Source organism: Lissotriton vulgaris, unplaced genomic scaffold, assembly GCF_964263255.1.
Source record: "Lissotriton vulgaris unplaced genomic scaffold, aLisVul1.2 SCAFFOLD_671, whole genome shotgun sequence".
In the NCBI taxonomy this organism is placed as follows: domain Eukaryota; kingdom Metazoa; phylum Chordata; class Amphibia; order Caudata; family Salamandridae; genus Lissotriton; species Lissotriton vulgaris.
Window position 1 is genome coordinate 772,378 of NW_028248167.1, and position 19,392 is coordinate 791,769.

The following is a 19,392-nucleotide window of genomic DNA, read 5'->3' on the forward strand; positions in this document are numbered from 1 at the left end:
GCAAGCCACCCTCTATGAAGAGAAAGTGGAACAACCTAACGGCTGAAACCTTGGGTCATATTTTAGAAATAGACCCACCTTTCCCTACCTCAGATCCTAAAATAGATGCCCTGGCACTGAACCATTGGATTGCCTCGGTGGTGGATGCCATCGCACCAGTCAAAATGATGCTATTGCGCAGACAATCCCCATCAGCTCCGTGGTTTTTGGAGGCATTCCTAGAGGAAAAAAGTAGCTGCAAGAGATTAGAACGACAATGTAGATCAAAGTACAGCAACGCAGCAAAGGCATGCTATAAAAATGCCTTGAAAAACTTACATAAATCAATAAAAACGGCCAGAAGAAAATGTATTTCTTCCTGCATATATAAGGTGGACCATTCGTGTAAAGAACTATTTAAGGTAGTTCAATCCTTCTTTAAGCCAAGAGCTATTGACACTGAAGTGACCTCGACACCAGATATGTGCGAAGACATTTCTAATTTCTTCAACAATAAAATCTTAAAGGTGTATGACACCTTCTCTGCCCCTGTAGCGACAGAGAAATAAGATTAATCTTCGGTCAGAGTGCAGGCCCCGCTGTTTCTAAATTTTTCTCCAATCTCGCATCATGATGCGCTGACAGAGATTGAAAAATGTAAATCAGGGGCTCCTGATGACCCATGTCCCCCCAAACTATGGAAAATGATATCTCATTCCCTGACTAATACACTTACTCATGTCTGGAACACATCCCTTGATCCCTGAGTTTTTCCAGACTGCTGAAAGCATGCCACAATGCTCCCCCTGAAAAAAAAACACTGGAGCACCAGAAGATTTTAGTAATCTCAGGCCAATTTCTCTTTTACCTGCACCAGGTAAAATGCTGGAGAAGCTGGTTCAACGCCTACTGAACCACTTCATTGAATGTAATGCCATCTTGCATGAAACACAATCAGGCTTTCAGTCGGGTTTTAGTACAGAGACGGCCCTCATAGACGTGGTGGAGTCGGCAAGATAGGCATTAGATTCAGGGGCATCAGCAATGCTGGTGCTCCTGGATCCATCTGCAGCATTTGAGACGGTTGACCACGCCAGGCTGCTACAGAAACTGGAAAGCATTGGCCTGGGTGGGAAGGTACGGGCCTGGCTGCAGTCCTACTTGAGCGACTGCTCTCAAAAAGTCGGTCCGCTCTCAAACAGTCGCTCTCTGCCCATTTTCATCCAAACCGAAACCTCTTTGGTGTGGCGTCCCTCAGGGCTCAGCCCTTAGTCCCTTACTTTTTAATGTGTATCGGCCCCTCTCTACACTCTAATCGCCAACAGGGGTGTCAAAGCAATCTCCTATGCGATGACACACAGTTGGTTTTCTCTTACCAAGATCAGGCAGCAGAGGCCTTTGACAATTTTAAGGGTTGTCTATGTGATATCGCTCTCTGGTTGAATACAAATAAGCTAAAACTTAATGCAGGTAAAACAGAGGTGATCTTCTTTGGAATAAGCCCAGTGCCTTCGCCAGACCTCTGGTGGCCCACCGAAACGGGTCCCGCGCCTTGCCCCAGTTCTAGTGCCAAAAATCTGGGGTTGAGATGGGAAGACGACCTCTTCTCAGCTCAAATTCAACAGGTATCGGCTGGGTGCTTAAATAAACTGAGAAATCTCCAAAAGTTCCTGGATCTACTACCAGAAGATTGCCGTAAGCTAGTAGTCCATGCCACTGTAACATCCAGGCTGGACTACGCCAACGGTCTTTACCTCGGCCTGCCTAAATATGCGATTCAACGTTTGCAGATGGTGCAAAATGCGGTTGCGAGGCTGATTAAACGTATTCCGTTTAGGCATCATGTCTCTCCGCACTTGCGAGATCTGCACTGGCTGCCAGTGGCAAGAAGAATTGAATTTAAGGCCCTGACCCTGGCGTTGCAGGGAAAATGCCCAAATTATCTTAAATTAAGATTCCCCCGATATAAGAAGGCTCAAGCCCCCTGCGCTCTAATACTCAGAATTTGCTCCATGTTCCACGCTTCTCGAAGGTTCGGCTTGGGGGTAGAGTGCTTTCGGCCAGAACAGCCAAAATGTGGAATGCCTTACCACTATCTCTTCGAAATGCTAATACAGAGCCTTGCTTTCGGAAACAGCTGAAGACGTGGCTATTTAATCAATAATTTTAGCTCCCCGTGTTTTTTTACTACTTGGTATCTGTCACTAGGCGCCGGGACTCCTCCTTGCGAGGTAGCCGATTGCGCAATATAAAACTTCAGTATTATTATTATTATTATTATTATTATTCAAGGCCACGTCTTCAGGCAAGACCATATTCAGCTGCTAAGGGAGGAGGTGCTGGCTCTCCTAGTCAAAAGGGCCATCAAGACAATGCCCCCACATTAGCACAGCCCTCCCACTGCTAATATCCAAGGATGGATCCCTGCATTCATTCTAGTCCTCTAGCTCCTGAACCAATACACCCCATCAGAGTATTTCCACCACCTACAGGACATCTTTCCGCTGCTTCAAAAATCGGATATTTATGTATAGATGTAAAAGAAAAAGATGGTAAATACATGTTTCTTGCTACATCATTATAGGATTGTTTTAAATATTACATTGGTTGGTCGGTCATATTCCAACACAAACAGTTTTACAGTATGTTACTCACCTCCTCTGAATCCTGCTGGGACATTGCTCTCTCTCTTTTTCAGTGACCCAATAAAAGAAACACAATTCCAGACTCCGTGGTCCTTCCCTATGGAAAACACAGAGGTAAAAGGGTTATCACAGATCCACAGCTTCCCCTGTCCCTTCCCTGTTAGGAGCTCAGGTGGAAAGAAAGCCAGACACACCTCCTGCTTCTTCAGTATAAACAGAACAGATATTCAGGACGGTACGCACAAACAGTATCCGCCTTCCTTAAGAAAACCAAACAGAGACAAGAGGCTAGGTACTCACATTCTCCACACTCGACAAAACACAGGCGCCTCTCTGCACAGGGAGATGAAACCACCCACAAATTAACATTGTGGCATTAAGAGCACATAGTAAAAATTAGCTTAGACCCACATACACAAAACGTGCAGACAGACGAAAGCACCAGGGAACGCAGAGTGCAGTACAAACAGCGTACAGACAACATACACAAACAGCAAAGAGAGAGGAAAGCACATATGAATGCAGTGTGGTATAGCCAGCACATACAGACAAGTGCACAGCCAACATAGCGCGAGGAAAGCATCAGGTAAGTTACAGTGCAGTTTAAACAGCAAGTAGAGGAAAAAGCACAACCTCAAAAATACAAACAGCACAGAGAGGAAAGAGACCAGATACACACATTCTCCACAACCAACCGAACAGCACAGAGAGGTAAAACCTAAACAGACACAACCCACCTCCATCTGGCCGACAGACAGGAAAGAAAGAAAAAAGTGAATCTCAGCAAATACAAACAACACAAAGAGGAGAAAGCACCACGAATGCAGTGTGGTATAAACAGCACAGAGAAAAGAGTGAAGACCTTCATACGCAAGCAGCACAGAGAGAGGTAAGCACCAGGAAAAGCAGAGAGCGGTATAATCATCACAGAGGAAAGAGCACAAACCCACGTACACAAGCATCACAAATAGAGGAAAGAGACCAGATGCACACATTCTCCACACCCAAACGAACAGCGCAGAGAGGTAAGAATGTATACAAACACAACCTCACCTCCCGGTGGGACACAGAGAGGGAAGGCTACAGACATGTCCAGAAAACCTGAACAGCTGCATACAATTTAGCCAACCCACCAGACATTTAAGCTCTACCTCATTCTCACTCTCACTCGTTCATTGCATCCGCAAAAGCAAAAGTGGAGGTTGCTCATTCTCCTACATTTCACCCAAGACATGGAACAACCCCTCTTAACACATCAGAGCCTCCTCCTCACTTCTTCACTTCCGCAAGAAACAAAATACCTGGAGCTTCCTATAAGCACCTTGGGGACCACAAACCTACACCCCTGCCCAAGAAACTGGATACCCTCTTGGGTTATTAGTGTGCCATACAGATCAATATAACATAACACACATACACTACAGCACAGAGAGGGGAATCACAGAGTGGTATTAACAGCACATACAGAAAGGAGCACAGATCCTCAAACAGCAAAAATAGAGGTTAAGCGCCATGGAACGCAGGGTGCTGCATAAACAGTACATAGAGGAAAAAGCTCAGACACAAATGTCCATCCTATGAAAAGCACAAACACAGACCCACCAACACAAGCAGAATAGCAAGAGGAAATCACCAATGCATGCACACAGAGGCATGAGTACAAAACCCACAAGCACAAGTAGTACAGAGAGAGGAAGGCACCCAAGCATGCAAGGTGCAGTATACAAAGCACGGTGGGTGTAGAGCACAGATGCACAAACACCACAACAAGAAATCACCAGGAAACAAAGCACAGTATAAACAGCACATAGAAGAAACATCACAGATCCAGAAAGCATGCAGGCACACACAGTACAGTATAAACAGCACACAGAAGGAAGAGCAGAACCACAAACACAGAGTACAGTGAGAGGAAAGCACACAGGCATGTATAGTGCTGTATAAGTAGCACGTACAGTAAACAGCGCAGACCAAAAACACAAACAGCAGAGAGAGGAGAAAGAACTTAGGAAAGCAGAATGCAGTAGAAACAGCACACAATGGAACGAGAACAGACCCACAGACAGTACAGAGAAAGGAAAGCAGCCAAGAAAGCACAGTGCATTATAAACATCACAGAGAAAAGAACATAGGGACAGATGTTTCAAGATAGGATTTTGCGACTCCCTAATTGCGAATCACAAGGATTCGCAATTAGGGAATTGCAAAATGCAATGTATGAAGGTGTGCAGTACACCTTTTGCCATTCACAGGGGGTTACAGATGACCTACCTCATGAATATTAATGAGGTAGGTCGCAATTTGCAACCCCCTAGGAATTGCAATTATCACAGGGATGGTGGCCTGCTGAGATCAGCAGACCGCCATGTCCGTGACTGCTTTTAAATAAAGCAATCTATTTTTTTTGTAAACAGCCCATTTTCCTTAACCCCTTCACTGCGGCGGCTATTCCACCGCAGTGCTAAGGGGGGGGGGGGGGGGCGCGCGGCACTCCCGTGCTTGTGACGGAACCGCTCCGTCACGAGCCTCGGGTGAGCTGTGCTTGTGACGGAACGGTTCCGTCACGGCCCCGCCCACCCAATAGAACGATCAGCGCAGGTGCAGAATTCGCGCCGCGCAGGCGCGGCGAGCGGGCTGTGACGGAACTGTTCTGTCACAAGCACAGCTCACCCGAGGCTTGTGACGGAACGGTTCCGTCACAAGCATGCAAGGGGTTAAAGGAAAATGAGATGCTTTACAAAACGAAAAATTAAGTTTTCTTTTAATTTTTTAAGAGAATTCCATGGGACCACTGCCTGCTCTTAAAAATGGTTTTACAAACATTCACAAAAGGGAAGGGGTCCCTTGGGGACCCCTTCTCATTGGCGAATGGGTTATCACCTTCTTGAAGTAGGTGGTAACATGCAAATGTTTTGTGACCACAATTGCAGCCACAAAACATTCATACATACCGATTCGGTATTAGGAAGGGACGCCCTAAACACGTCCCTTCCTAATACCGAATCGCAACCCCATTTTGCGATTCGGTAACAGGTCACCGAATTGCAAACTTAGGTTTGCTACATTGGAAAAGCAATTTTTGCGACCGCAAACGGGCAGATTCGTTTGTGAATGCAAAAAGGTTCGATACATCTGGCCCATAGATTCATAAGCAGCACAGTTGAACCCACATACTGCAGCAGAAAGTGCACACAGGGAGAAGACAACAGACTCACAAACAGCACTGAGAGAGCAAAGGGCAGATGCATGCTCACTGCAGGACAACACAGTGCAGTATAAACAGCACACACAGGAAAGAGCACAGAGTAAAAAACACAAACAGCACTGAGAGAGCCAAGCACCGATGCATGCTCACTGCAGTATAAACAGCACCCATAGGAAAGAGCACAACCTCACATGCACAAATAGTACAGCAAGTGGGAGGCACCAAGGAGCACACAGTGCAGTATAAACAGCACAGGAGACAGCACAGAGCTACGTGCACAAACAGCAAACAAAGAGGAAAGCACCCATGTAGGCACAGTATAAAGGGCACCAAGTAGAAAGACAGCAGAAGTACAAAGACAAACAGCACAGAGAGGAAAGCAGCAAAGAAAGGAAAACAGCAGACAGGAAAGCCCCCAGGCAAGCACAGTGCAGGAGCACAGAAGAAGAAAAAACACAGAACCTGCAATGAGAGAGGAAAATAACAATGCATGCACAGTGCAGTATAAAGTGCCTGGAGAGAAGGGAGCACAGAGCCACAAGCAGAGAGAGAATTGGGCATAAACAGCACCCCGGTAAGGAGCACAGACACACAAACAACCCAGAGAGAGGAAAGCCCCCAGGCAAGCACGGTGCAGCAGAAACAGCACAGAACCAACCCAGAGCCGGCAATGAGAGAGGAAAGCAGCATAGTATGCCCAGGGCAGTACCAAGCGCCTGGAGAGGAAAGAGCCCCATGCACAGAGAGAGCTGAGCAGAACAGGAGTAAGGAGCAGAGAGCCACAAGCAGTACCAGACAGTGCAGCAGGGACAGCACCCCAGTAAGGAGCACAGGCAGGAGAGCCCCCAGGCAAGCACAGTGCAGCAGAAACAGCACAGAACCAACCCAGAGCCAGCAATGAGAGAGGAAACCATCAAAGTATGCCCAGGGCAGTACCAAGCGCCTGGAGAGGAAAGAGCCCCATGCACAGAGAGAGCTGAGCAGAACAGGAGTAAGGAGCAGAGAGCCACAAGCAGTACCAGAGGGGAGTACGGGGGTGCAGCAGGGACAGCACCCCAGTAAGGAGCACAGGCAGGAGAGCCCTCAGGCAAGCACAGAGGTACAATCATGGACCTGCACTGAGGACAGGCTGCAGCCAGGGGCCCGGGGCCACACACCGCCTCCTGCAGAGATCACACGTCGGGTCTGCCCCAGGATCCACTTCCGGCCGCGAGGGAGCTGCGAACAAAGCCGGGAGGAAGTTGTCAGCTCATGGTCAGTGGAAAGAGCTCTTCGAGGGCGGTGGGGCCATCTGCGCATGCTCGGGGCAAACTAGTGTGCAACCTCCGGAGCATGCGCACTACATGCTGGGTTAGAAACGTCTGAACGTCTGAACCATACTTCTGGGCATGCGCAGTACAAGCCCTGGTAATACATGCACGGTTAGAAACTAGTGTACATACGTCTGGGCATGCGCAGTACAGGCCTTTGCTAATCCATACTTAGTCTTTTGACCATGCGCAGTACAAGCCGCTTTGTTAAACTCACGACATTTCGCAAATATAGAGGAAGGACTACACATTTACACCAATGACGTCACTTGCCTGAGCATGGCCGCCCTCATCCAAAAGGAACACAGAAGAGGCCCTAGGAACAAGCAAACAATGTCATTTTTAAAACCAGCATCATACATGTTCTTTACATTGCTTACTCATAACAGCTGCTGACTAGCCCTGCTTCGGAAGACCTAAAAAAGGTGCCTCTCACTGTTTTCAGTTTACCCTCTCAAACAAGCATTGAAAATGAAAAAGGTCTCGCCTTTGATCAAGTTAAAGCCATTTACGTTGTAATGGCATTGTATAGCAAAGCAAATGGCTTTAACTTAATGAAAGGCGAGTCCTATTGCATTTTTTAATGCTTATTATTTACGCTGTTAGCGTAGAGCTCACGCATACATGCCAATAGACCCAATTCAGGCAGGAGGCTACCGATGTTTCATGCCACAAATGGCTTTATTTGAGCTGTCTCTGTGGTGTACGCTCTAGTCTACCGGCGTACACGTGATGACGCGTGACTCCGTAGACTAGAGCGGGATAGACGCGCATGCGCGAGAGATCAAAAGTAAAAGGCGCGAACAGAGGAAACGGCAGTTGGCGACCGGAGCGGCACACAGTTAGACGCTCGGCGCCCTTAGCTTGTATCTTGCTTGGATAAGATAATAAACGGAGTTACTTACACCTACCTGTGTCATAGTATCCTGTGGGGGAGAATACGAACATTACAGTGGCGACGAGGCTGGGATCCGGACACCACCAGGTGCAGGGACGACGGCAAGGAAATTAAAACTCCCCACAGCCACGTCCACGAGCCAGGAAGGCACAGGACCTGCAAGGAAGAGCAAGGGCGTGGCAGCAGCGCAGCAGCACGACCAGGAGCTAAACACCAACCGCATCAGCCAGGTTAGTGTGGCCCAGGACCCCGGGAGCCCCCAGGCAGCAACCTGGCAACCAAGGGAGACACCCCCAAGTCAGAGGAAGGGGGGAGGACAGTGCAGACAGCGCACACCACGAGGGACAATACCCCAGGTAGCCCAAGGGGTCAAGGTGACACGGCAGTGAGCGCAGGAGCGTCCGGTGAACCCACCCAAAGGGCCCAGGAAGGAGGACCTAGAGGCGAAGCCAGAATGGCGAATCAGGCATCAGCCCTAATGGCACCGGTCCCATTCCTAACCAGGCCAGGTGAACCCCAACTCAAATGGGAAGACTGGAAGGAATATTTCCTCAATTACATTGAAGCCCTGGAGGATGAGAGCGAAGGGGAATACAAGCCGGAAAGAAAAAAGAGGCTGTTGCTCCACAACTTAGGCCCAGAAGGGGTCAGGGTGTTTAAGAATCTGGTGCCCAAAGAGAGGGGTGCAGCGGAGACGGACGTCTTTGTGAACGCACTGGACGACCTGGACAGTCATTACCGCCCAGCAGTTTGCGTCTCGATAGACCGCTATAACTTCCAACAGAGAAAACAAGAGGCAGGAGAGTCCATTGATGACTATGTGGCAGCTCTCCGCCGGCTAGCAATCACGTGTAGGTATGGGAACCTGCAGGATGAATACATCAAAGACCAAATAGTGATGCACACCACCAGCAGAGCAGTCCAAGACAAGCTATGGGCGATGAATGAAACAACCCTGAAAGAAGTGGTAGCGATGGTCAAGAAGGCAGAAATGTCGAAGAGAGGCGCAGACGCGGCGAAAAGAGAAAGTGGGCCGAGACCGATGATCAACAAAATCGACGAGGCGCCACAATCCAGCAAGCCCAAAAGCGCCTACGGAGACCCGAAGAAGGACACAAGAGGGCCCGGGAAGCAGATGCCTCGCCCCAGCCAGGGAACGAAATTTGCGTGCTATCGATGTGGCAGTGCAGCGCACGCGGCCCAGGACAGGCGTTGCCCCGCGTTTCGCGCCAGGTGCTCATTCTGCGGGTTGAACGGTCACTTTGAAAAGGTCTGCCGAAAGAAAGGGACGAAGTCCACGGTCAAGTGCATCGACGCGGCCACAGCCAACGTAAGTGAAGAAGATGACCAGGAAGAAGACGACCTGGTGCTATGCATAGAGGATCAAGTGCTGGACGTATCCGGGAAGCGAAGGGATAAACCCCGCACCGACATGCGCATCGGGGGCGTCAAGGTATATGTGGCCGTGGATTCTGGGTCCCCCTGGACCATAGTGCAAAGATCGATATGGGAAGAGGATTTCGCGCCAGTATTAGGACCCGACCTGGAGCCGCCGGACGTCAGACCCATCTCGTATACCGAGGATTCCATTCCATTGGTAGGATGCAAGGACCTGGAGTTCGAATTCAGAGGGCGGTCGGCCACGTGCACCCAATATGTAGCGGAAAAGGGCCCATCCGTCCTAGGATGGAGAGACGCAGGTGCCCTCGGCATAATACTCAATCCTGGAGGGAAAGAACAGATCCTGCTCACAGACGAATGGCCCCTCTCGCGGGAGGAAGACTGGAAAGCAGCATACCCTAAAGTGTTTGAGGGCACGGTTGGCAAACTGGACAAATTCGTGCATAAAATGGTCCTTAAGGAGGGAGCAGTACCGGTAGTGCATAAGGTCCGGAACATACCGATATCCACAAGTGAGGCAGTGCGCCAGGAACTACGGAAGTTGGAAGAACTGGATATCATCGAGCCAGTGGACAGTGCAGAATGGCTATCGCCCTTGGTAGTGGTAAAAAAGCCCAAAGGTAAGGTCCGGCTCTGTGTGGACCTGAGGGAGCTTAACAAAAACCTCATAGTGGAGAGGTTCCCGCTCCCCAGAATAGAGGAGATGCTAGCAAAGACAAAAGGTATTACCCATTTTTCCACCATAGACCTCACGTCTGCATACTACCAGATAGAACTCCACCCGTCGAGCAGGAAGTACACAGCGTTCATAACGCCCTTTGGATGCTACCAATTCAGGAGAATGCCCTTCGGCCTGGCGTCCGCTGCGGCTGTCTTCCAGAAGCTGATGCATAAGTTGTTTAAGGACATCTCGGGAGTGCAATACTTCCAAGACGACATCCTAGTGATGGGCTCCGACAAGGGCGATCACGACAGAAAACTACATCAAGTGCTGGGAGTGCTGCAAGGCAAAGGAATGACGGCGGAGTGGAGCAAGTGCAGGATTGGGTCTCGCTCGGTGACCTACCTAGGGCACGAGATAGGAACACACGGTATCTCGCCGAAGGAGCAAAATGTGAAGGCAATAAAGGACGCCAGAGCCCCAACTACCAAAGAGGAAGTGCGGTCATTCCTGGGAATGGCCGAGTATTACAGCAAGTTTGTCAGACATTTTGCCACGAGAACGCACAGAATGAGACAACTGACCAGGCACAATACAAAATTCGAATGGGATACGGAGGCCCAGGCCGAATTTGAGTCCATTAAAGACTGCATCAGCCATGCAATCCCACTGCAGGGGTATGTCCCCACAAGCAAGACGATGGTAACGACAGACGCAAGCGACAAGGGCTTGGGGGCCGTCTTAGCGCAGGAAAGGGAGGACGGAACAAAAGAAACCATCAGTTTCGCATCCCGGGCGCTGTCCCCGACGGAACAGAAGTACAGCGTGATTGAAAAGGAGATGCTGGCGGTCACGTGGGCGTTGGGCAAATTTCGCCAGTTCATATGGGGCACGAGATTCAGACTCCAGACGGATCACAAGCCACTCATCAAAGTATTGACTTCATCAGGTCACGACACAGCCACCCCGAGAATAGCAAAAATGACCCTGAAGTTGCTAGATTATACGTACGACGTAGAATACCTTCCAGGTACGCAGAACAGGGTGGCTGATTACCTCAGCCGGGCATCGGCCATGGAAGAGGCGCCAGGAGAGACTCCGGACACAGAGGAGATGGTCGCTAGCATGGAGGATCATGAGTCGTCCATCAGTGCGCAGGAATGGCAGGCGGCTTACGAGCTCGATGAGGAAAAGATGGAAGTAAGGAGACATCTCATGTTGGGGTGGCCGGACAAGAAGAAGCTAACGGAGGGGGTCAGACGTTTCTATGAGATGAGAGAAGAATTGTCCCTGAGTGACTCGGGGATATTCTTGTACAGAGGAGAGAGAGTGGTGCCCCCAGTGACTCTGATACCCCGACTGCTGAAAGTGCTCCACGAAGGGCATCTGGGCATAGTGAAAACCAAGGCGTTGGTCAAACAGATGTATTGGTGGCCAGGAATGGATGCCCACATCGAGAGACAAGTGCGGGAGTGCGGACAGTGCCAAGGAGCGGACAAGGTGCTCCGCCCACTCAGACCTGCACTGGGGAAGTTCGACACCCCGCATGGCCCTTGGGAGGATGTGGCCATAGATATCCTGGGGCCCGTCCTGGACAGTAGAGGAGTGAACAAGTACATTTGTGTGTTAATAGACAAGTACTCTAAGTGGCCAGAAGTGGACATACAGGAAGCGATGGACACAGACACGATCTTAAAGTTCCTAACTGGGGTGTTCCTCAGAGAAGGAATTCCCAAAACAATCCTCAGCGACAATGGTCCGCAATTTGTATCGGACAAGTGGGGAAGATACATGAAAAGGAATGGGATCGAGGTGAGACACACTGCCGTGTACCATCCAGCCTGCAACGGCCAAGTCGAAAGATTCAATAGAGTGCTCATGGGCTCCATCCAGGCAGCCATATCGCAAGGAAAGGACTGGGAGGTGGAAATGATGAACATGATTTGGGCCTACCAGATAACGCCCTCTGTAGTGGGGTACAGTCCGTTCCAAGTGTTAAGAGGACGGCATCCCTTCACCCGGGACAACGTGGCATGGAGGGAGAAGACCATCACCAGCAAGTGGTCCCCAGCCGTGGTGCAGCACAATCTGGAGAAGGCCCAGAAGATCTACGCAGCACACTACAACAAGAGGCGCAGCGCGAAGGAAACGGCGCTGGAAGAAGGGGAGTGGGTTAGGATCAAACTCCCCACCCTACAGAAAAAGGGCGAAAGCAAATTCAGCCAGCCGCTACAAGTCAAGGAGGTGCGTGGCAGGGCGGCTCTCCTCAGTGATGGCAAGGTCTGGTCGCAAGACCGCATGGCCAGGGTCAACAAAATACTGGTCTGGCCCAAGGCCGAGGAAGTCGAAAGATGCATGGATCACCAGGAGGGTAGACCTCTTTCTGAGTTCGGCACAGACAACCAAGGGGAAGGTGCAGGTGAGGACAATGAAGAAGTTGTCCTGAGAGCCAGGCCGAATGACGGAGGAGGAATACGAGCGAATGCGGAGCAGGGAACAGATGTGAGAGAAGCTGGGGTGTCCCATGGAGAGACGGAGGCGAGAGAGAACATGCCGGTAAGACACACCCGCAGCGGAAGGGCAGTTGTGGTGCCTTCTCGTTATAATGACTTTGTGATGGACGGACACTAGCTTGGTGCCAACCCCCTGGTGCCCCACATAGACTTTGTTCACAGTTGGAGGACACTTGTGTTGGGGGGAAAATGTTTTCTTTGTGTTTGGTAAAGGGGGGAGATATGTGGTGTACGCTCTAGTCTACCGGCGTACACGTGATGACGCGTGACGCCGTAGACTAGAGCGGGATAGACGCGCATGCGCGAGAGATCAAAAGTAAAAGGCGCGAACAGAGGAAACGGCAGTTGGCGACCGGAGCGGCACACAGTTAGACGCTCGGCGCCCTTAGCTTGTATCTTGCTTGGATAAGATAATAAACGGAGTTACTTACACCTACCTGTGTCAGAGTATCCTGTGGGGGAGAATACGAACATTACAGTCTCCAGCCTAAAATTGCATTTTCTACAATAGAAGTCAATGGAGCGATTTTTTATTTTAAATCTCCCATGTCCCTGCCCTGAAATGTTGGCATGTATGAACTCACTCAACAGTCGAGTCGTTTTTATTATTTACGCTTTCCGCGTAGAACTCCTGTCTCAAAAAGAAGCATGCTGCTGGGGTGTTATTAATATTTATGCTTTCAGCGTAGAGCTCACGACCCAAGAAGCAGCAGGCAGTCAGGCTGTTATTATTTATGCTTTCAGCATAGCTTGCAGGTCTCCGAAAGCAGAAGATGGCCGGATTGTTATTAAAAGTGTAACTTTGCGGGCGCTGATATTTTGTGCGTTGCTTTAAGTAAGACAGATTAGCAGAGCCACACTGTTCAAGCTTTCCTGATCATCTGTAATTAAATGCAGAGTCGAGGGAGATTCTCAGAAGGCGTTTAGAAAAGCGGCAGTGGGCCAAAGTCATGCTGCTGTGCGAGAGTGGCATTTTTATTAATGAGAATGCAAAAAGCTGGCATATTCTTAGCCCAGCTTGCGTTTAGTGACCAGGCAACCAGTGTATGGTAATTCATCAGCAAAATTTAAATCTTTGAGAGGGGAGCATGTGTTGCGCAGAATGGTTGTGACCACGAGGAAAATAACCTGTGGGACCTGCTGAGGCGACTGCCAGGCTGGGTGGGTTGGATGGGAAACCCGGGGGAGAGAGGAGGTAAAGAGAGGAAGAAAATAGCTGCAGAGAGTGCCGGAGACAGAGAGAGACAGGCTGCAAAAGAAAGTGAGAGCGAGAGAGAAATGGCAGACACAGGAATATAGGAGGATGAGTGAGGAGGTGAGAGGAGAGTAAGAGTCAGGATATCCAAGAGAGAGAGGGAGACAGAGGGAGAGATAGGTGAGAGAGAGGCTGAAAAGGGCAAATAAGAGGAGAGAGAGAGGTGGTGTTAAGTGAGCAACCACGGGGAGAAAAGATATCTAAAACCATAGAGAAATAGAGAGAGGGAGACCTCTGACCTCTGACCCTGTCACCAGGCAGGTCGCTCCCCTCACCACCACGCAGCCCCCTGTGTGACCTGTGATCCGCTCGTGCCGGCCCGCCTACATCGCGGTTGAGTCTGTTTCTGCTGCTGTTTTTGGTCTGTTTCTTTAAGTGCCCATCCTTGTTTTCTGCAGGGGTGTGGAATTTAATAAAATATCTACTTGTCCATGGGGCAGCCTGTTTAATAAATCTACTTGTCCTGTAACAAAATCTACTTGTCCCTTTTGTGCGAAGTAATGCAGCAACAAATTACGCAGCAATCTCATTATATAAGAGTTCTGATATAGCCTCTCTGATTATGCCAGGGTTCATACCATAATAGTGTTTGAATACTAGCAATTCCCTTATGCTGCTATGTTTCTGCAGGTCTACATAATGGGGCTGAAGGTAATCGTAAGCAATAGTTCCAGGGTTGGAATGCCCTTTTTAGTCTGTGCAAACCTACTAACGTGCATGTTTTAAGGGTTTTCAACAATTCTTCTCTAATCATTTTCCATACTGAGAACAGTTGGAAATTTACTACTGACCGTGGCAAACTTAAAGCTTCTTCCAGGGTTGGGAAAAAAGTGGTTGAAGGAAAAGTGAACTTGAAAACATTCAGATTTTCACATGAGCAAATCTACACCTGCATATTTGCTCATGCTAAAATGCAGTTCACAAATATTTTCTGGGCGTACTCTTTCTTGGCCTACTTCTGTAAATTCTTGTGAATTCATGGAAACTGTACATATGCACTTACTGCAAGGATATATACCATGGATGCACTTTTGAGACTTTCTTTAATAATTGGGCCTCTAATTAGGCCTGGCGTTAACCATGACCTTTTGTTTTGCTTTTTATTCCGTCACTCTTCGTCTGTATCAGCTGGCGTCCCTGTAAGTACAGTATTTTGCTCTTTTAGAAGGAGCATATTGGCACACAAAGTAGTTTTGTTCAGTGCCCAGAACCACTGTGGCAATGTGTGCTGAGACCAACATTTTTGCTTTTGCCAAAGCACGTTAGAATGGTGAGGACCCAGCAGCTCCCACACTGTTAAGGTTTTACAAAAACCATGCCTAAACAAGTCACGCCTTGACAAAACCAAAAGGCTGACCACCAATTTCAGACCCACTAGCTTTGCCATTGCTTGTTTATTTTTGTTTTCCATATTCGTATTTAAACTGGTAAAAGTGATTTTCCATTCTGAATATTTTAGGGAAATACTAACATACATTAACAGGTTACTAAATGATGCAGCAAAGATACGGTACCTAAAATCTTACAGTAGTTTAGCTAAATGTTTTCTTTTCTTACATGCATTTTTTTGTGAACGTTTTATTTTTAAAGCAAAGAATCATCACTCTTGCTTTGAAGCTTCTGCAAATATTTGCATATAATCAGAGAGCATTCTGGGTGCATTATACAGAGCCTCATATTACTAAACTTTGAACATGTGTGTACACTTTTATACTGGAACCACCCTCAGTAGTGCAGGCTGAGCTTAAAACATTTACTTTTAGTGCTCACCCTAATAATAAAGGCTTTGCGTTAATGAACCATATATACAAGTTTGAACAGCATTAACACACATTACCTTAATTGTAGAGAATGCCCTTCCCTGATCCACAATGTACTACTGTAAACTGGCAGCCAAAGGGTTTGTGCTGCAGGGGGTTGGGCCTACTTGTCCCAAGGACAAAATGCACATTAAAACTTGCTGCCCTTGACCCCAAACAATATGTCCCGGGCGTCGGGCTATAGGAATTCCACATCCCTGTTTCTATACCCCTGTGCCCGCTGCTCCTGTTCCCCTGCCGTTTTTCCCCGCCGCCGCGTCCCTGCGGCCCCGCGCCCCTGTCCCCCATTGGCCGTCCGCTCCCACCTCCCAGCTGCTCCTCACTCCCTCTGACCCTCATATGGAGGCCGCGCAGCGGCGCGCCAGCTGCACGCGGGCAAGCCCGTCCGCGCCTAGACCGCGCCCAGCGCCAGAACCCCTGGACCCCGCAACGCCAGACTGCACTACGACTCCAACACCCTCCACGCACTCAACACCGGACGAGACCACCCCTGCTACCGGGCCAGCCCGAGGCGCACCCGTGGGCCCTTCACCTGCCGGAATTGCAGATTCACCAGCATCCAGACCACCAGACCACCAACCAGAGAACCCAACCACCTCCGCTGCATCCTCCTCAACACCCGCTCTGCTCGCAAGCACGCCATCGAACTCTGGGACCTCCTAGACTCTACCGCCCCGACGTGGCCTTCCTGACGGAGACCTGGCTGAACACCACCTCGGCACCAGACATTGCCATAGCCTTCCCACAGGGCTACAAGATCACCCGCAGAGACCGCACCAACGGAGTTGGAGGAGAAATCACCATCATCCACAAGGACACCCTCAGAGTCTCGACCAACACCGACACCCTCACCACTGCCGAGCACATACACTTCCAGATCCACACCAACCCCAACACGACCCTCCGAGGAACACTCGTCTACAGACCACCCGGACCAAGACCACAGTTCAGCGACACCATCGCCGATCTCGTCAGCACCCACGCCCTCGCTACCACGGACTACATCCTCCTCGGGGACCTGAACTTCCACCTCGAGAATAACAATTACACCAACTCCACCGCCCTGATAGATAACCTCGCCAACCTCAGAATCAAACAGCTCGTGACGACACCCACCCACGCCGCCAGACACAAGCTGGACCCCATCTTCTCCACAAGCCCCCACGTCTTCTTCAACCACACCACCGAACCCCACTGGACCGACCACAGATGCGTCCACTTTACCTTCAGGAAACCCACCACACACCACCGCACCCAACAGCTGCCACGCCGCTGCAGGGGCAAGGTCACCAAGGACCAACTGACTACCACCCTCGCCCTGAGACCACCCGCCGACCCCACCGACCCCGACACCGCCGCGACCAACCTCAAACAGTGGATCAACGACTGCGCCAAAACCCTCGCCCCTCTCAATACCTCCACAACCAACCACACCAACAAGAAAGCCGCCTGGTTCACTGAAGACCTCCGGATCTCCAAGCCCACCTGTCGGAAGCTGGAGAAGAAATAGCTCCACAACCGAACACCAGACAGCCACACAGCCCCCAAGAGCACCACACACAAACACCTCCAACTCATCAGGACCACCAAGAGGACCGCCTTCAAGGACCGCCTAGACAACAACGCACACAACACCAAAGAGCTCCTCAGCATAGTGAAAGAACTCTCCAACCCCAGCTCCAACACCAACGACATACCACCATCACAAGACCTGTGCGACTCCCTGGCCACCTTCTTTCACAGCAAGATCACCGACATCCATGACAGCTTCAACTCCGAGACCCCCGCACCCACCACCGAGTCCACCACCCCCGCGACCACTACCTGCACCAGCTGCCTGACCGCCTGGTCCAACGTCAGCGACGAAGTCACCAACAAAACCATGAACTCCATCCACTCCAGATCCCCATCCGACCCCTGCCCTCACCACGTCTTCAACAAAGCCAGCACAACCATTGCGCCCAACCTCCGGAAAACAATCAACAATTCCTGCAAGACAGCAACCTTCCCGGAAAGCTGGAAGCACGCCGAGATCAACGCCCTTCTGAAGAAGCCCAAGGCGGACCTCAAGAACTTCCAGCCCATCTCTCTGCTCCCGTTCCTGGCAAAGGGACAGAGAGGATTGTCAACAAACAGCTAACCCGCTACCTAGAAGACAACAACATCCTGGACCCTTCCCAATCCGGTTTTCGCAGCAACCACAGCACCAAGACCGCCCTTATCGAAAACCACTGACGACATCAGGATCCTGATGGACAAAGGAGAAACAGCCACCCTCATCCTCCTGGACCTATCAGCAGCCTTTGACACAGTCTGCCACCACACCCTATCAGCACGCCTCCATGACGCTGGAATTCAAGAGAAGGCCCTGGCCTGGCCACATTCTTCCTCTCCGGCAGAACCCAGAGCGTCCGCCTCCCACCCAACCATCGAGATCATCTGCGGCGTCCCACAGGGATCCTCCCTCAGACCGACGCTGTTCAATATCTACATGGCACCGCTCGCCCACGTCGCACAACAACATAACCTCAACATCATCTCCTACGCCGACGACGCCCAGCTGATCATATCCCTCACCGAAGACCCCCACACCGCCAAAGCCAACCTCCACAGAGGAATGAAGGCCGCAGCCGACTGGATGAAGGACTGCAGACTGAAGCTGAATTCAGACAAGACGGAGGTCCTCATTCTCGGACCCACCCCATCAGCCTGGGACGACTTTTGGTGGCCCACATCGCTAGGCACAGCCCCGGAACCCACAGACCACGCACGCAACCTGGGTGTCATCCTCGACTCCACCCTCTCCATGACCAGGCAAGTCAACGCCGTCTCTGCATCCTGCTTCAACACCCTCCGAATGCTCCGCTGGATCTTCAAATGGATCCCTCCCGACATGAGAAAAACCGTCACCCAGGCCCTCGTCACCAGCAGACTCGACTACGGGAACGCCCTCTACTCAGGAACAACAACCAAGCTCATGAGACGACTACAACGAATCCAGAGCGCCTTGGCACGTCTGATCCTCAACGTCCCCCGACGCAGCCACATCACCCCCCACCTGAGAGGCCTGCACTGGCTCCCCGTCAACAAGAGGATCACCTTCAAACTCCTCATCCACCCACACAAAGCACTACACAACACCTGACCTACATACCTCAACAACTGACTCAGCTTCCACATCCCCACCCGAAGCCTCCGTTCAGCCAGCCTCGCCCTCGCCACAGTTCCTCGTATCTGAAAAACCACAGCCGGCGGCAGATCCTTCTCCTACCTCGCCGCCAAGACCTGGAACGCTCTCCCTACCAGCCTACGACAAACTCAGGACCTGCTGGCCTTCAGAAAACTTCTCAAGACCTGGCTCTTCGATCAGTAGCGCCCCCACCCCACCCAGCGCCTTCAGATCCTCACGGGTATGGAGCGCGCTTTAGAAATGCAGTGATTGAATGATTGATTGAGAGAGATTAAGAGGGGGATGGAGCCAGAGTCTCTGTCTCCGAGCCCTTCCCCTGATCGATCGCCAGCTTGTAGGTCTCAGCGGATCGTTACTCTGCTATAATTTAATAACGGGATGTTTTTAGCTATCTCCCTGACATCACTTAATTCTTGCTGTTGTTTTTATTATCTCGAGAAAGAATAACCTATAGCTGACACAGGGAAAGCTTGAGGACGCCTGGGGAGGGCGCCCGTCTATAGTGCGCACGCAGC

At 50.5% G+C, this 19,392-nt stretch overlaps 2 protein-coding genes across 2 annotated transcripts in view; one reads left to right on the forward strand and one right to left on the reverse strand.

Moving 5' to 3' along the window:
- Positions 1–7,079, reverse strand: part of LOC147664913 (uncharacterized) — a 93,410-nt gene extending 86,331 nt beyond the window's left edge. The window contains exons 1-2 of the mRNA XM_086949897.1: positions 6,943–7,079; positions 2,635–2,721 (exon numbers count right to left, since the gene is read on the reverse strand). Coding sequence (XP_086806023.1) covers positions 2,635–2,658 — 24 coding nt within the window. The 5' untranslated portion in view covers positions 2,659–2,721; positions 6,943–7,079. The remainder of the gene's footprint in view (positions 1–2,634; positions 2,722–6,942) is intronic.
- LOC147664912 (uncharacterized) overlaps positions 1–19,392 on the forward strand; it is a 313,239-nt gene that overhangs the window by 254,479 nt on the left and 39,368 nt on the right. The window contains exons 9-10 of the mRNA XM_086949902.1: positions 857–990; positions 9,308–9,490. Coding sequence (XP_086806028.1) covers positions 857–990; positions 9,308–9,490 — 317 coding nt within the window. The remainder of the gene's footprint in view (positions 1–856; positions 991–9,307; positions 9,491–19,392) is intronic.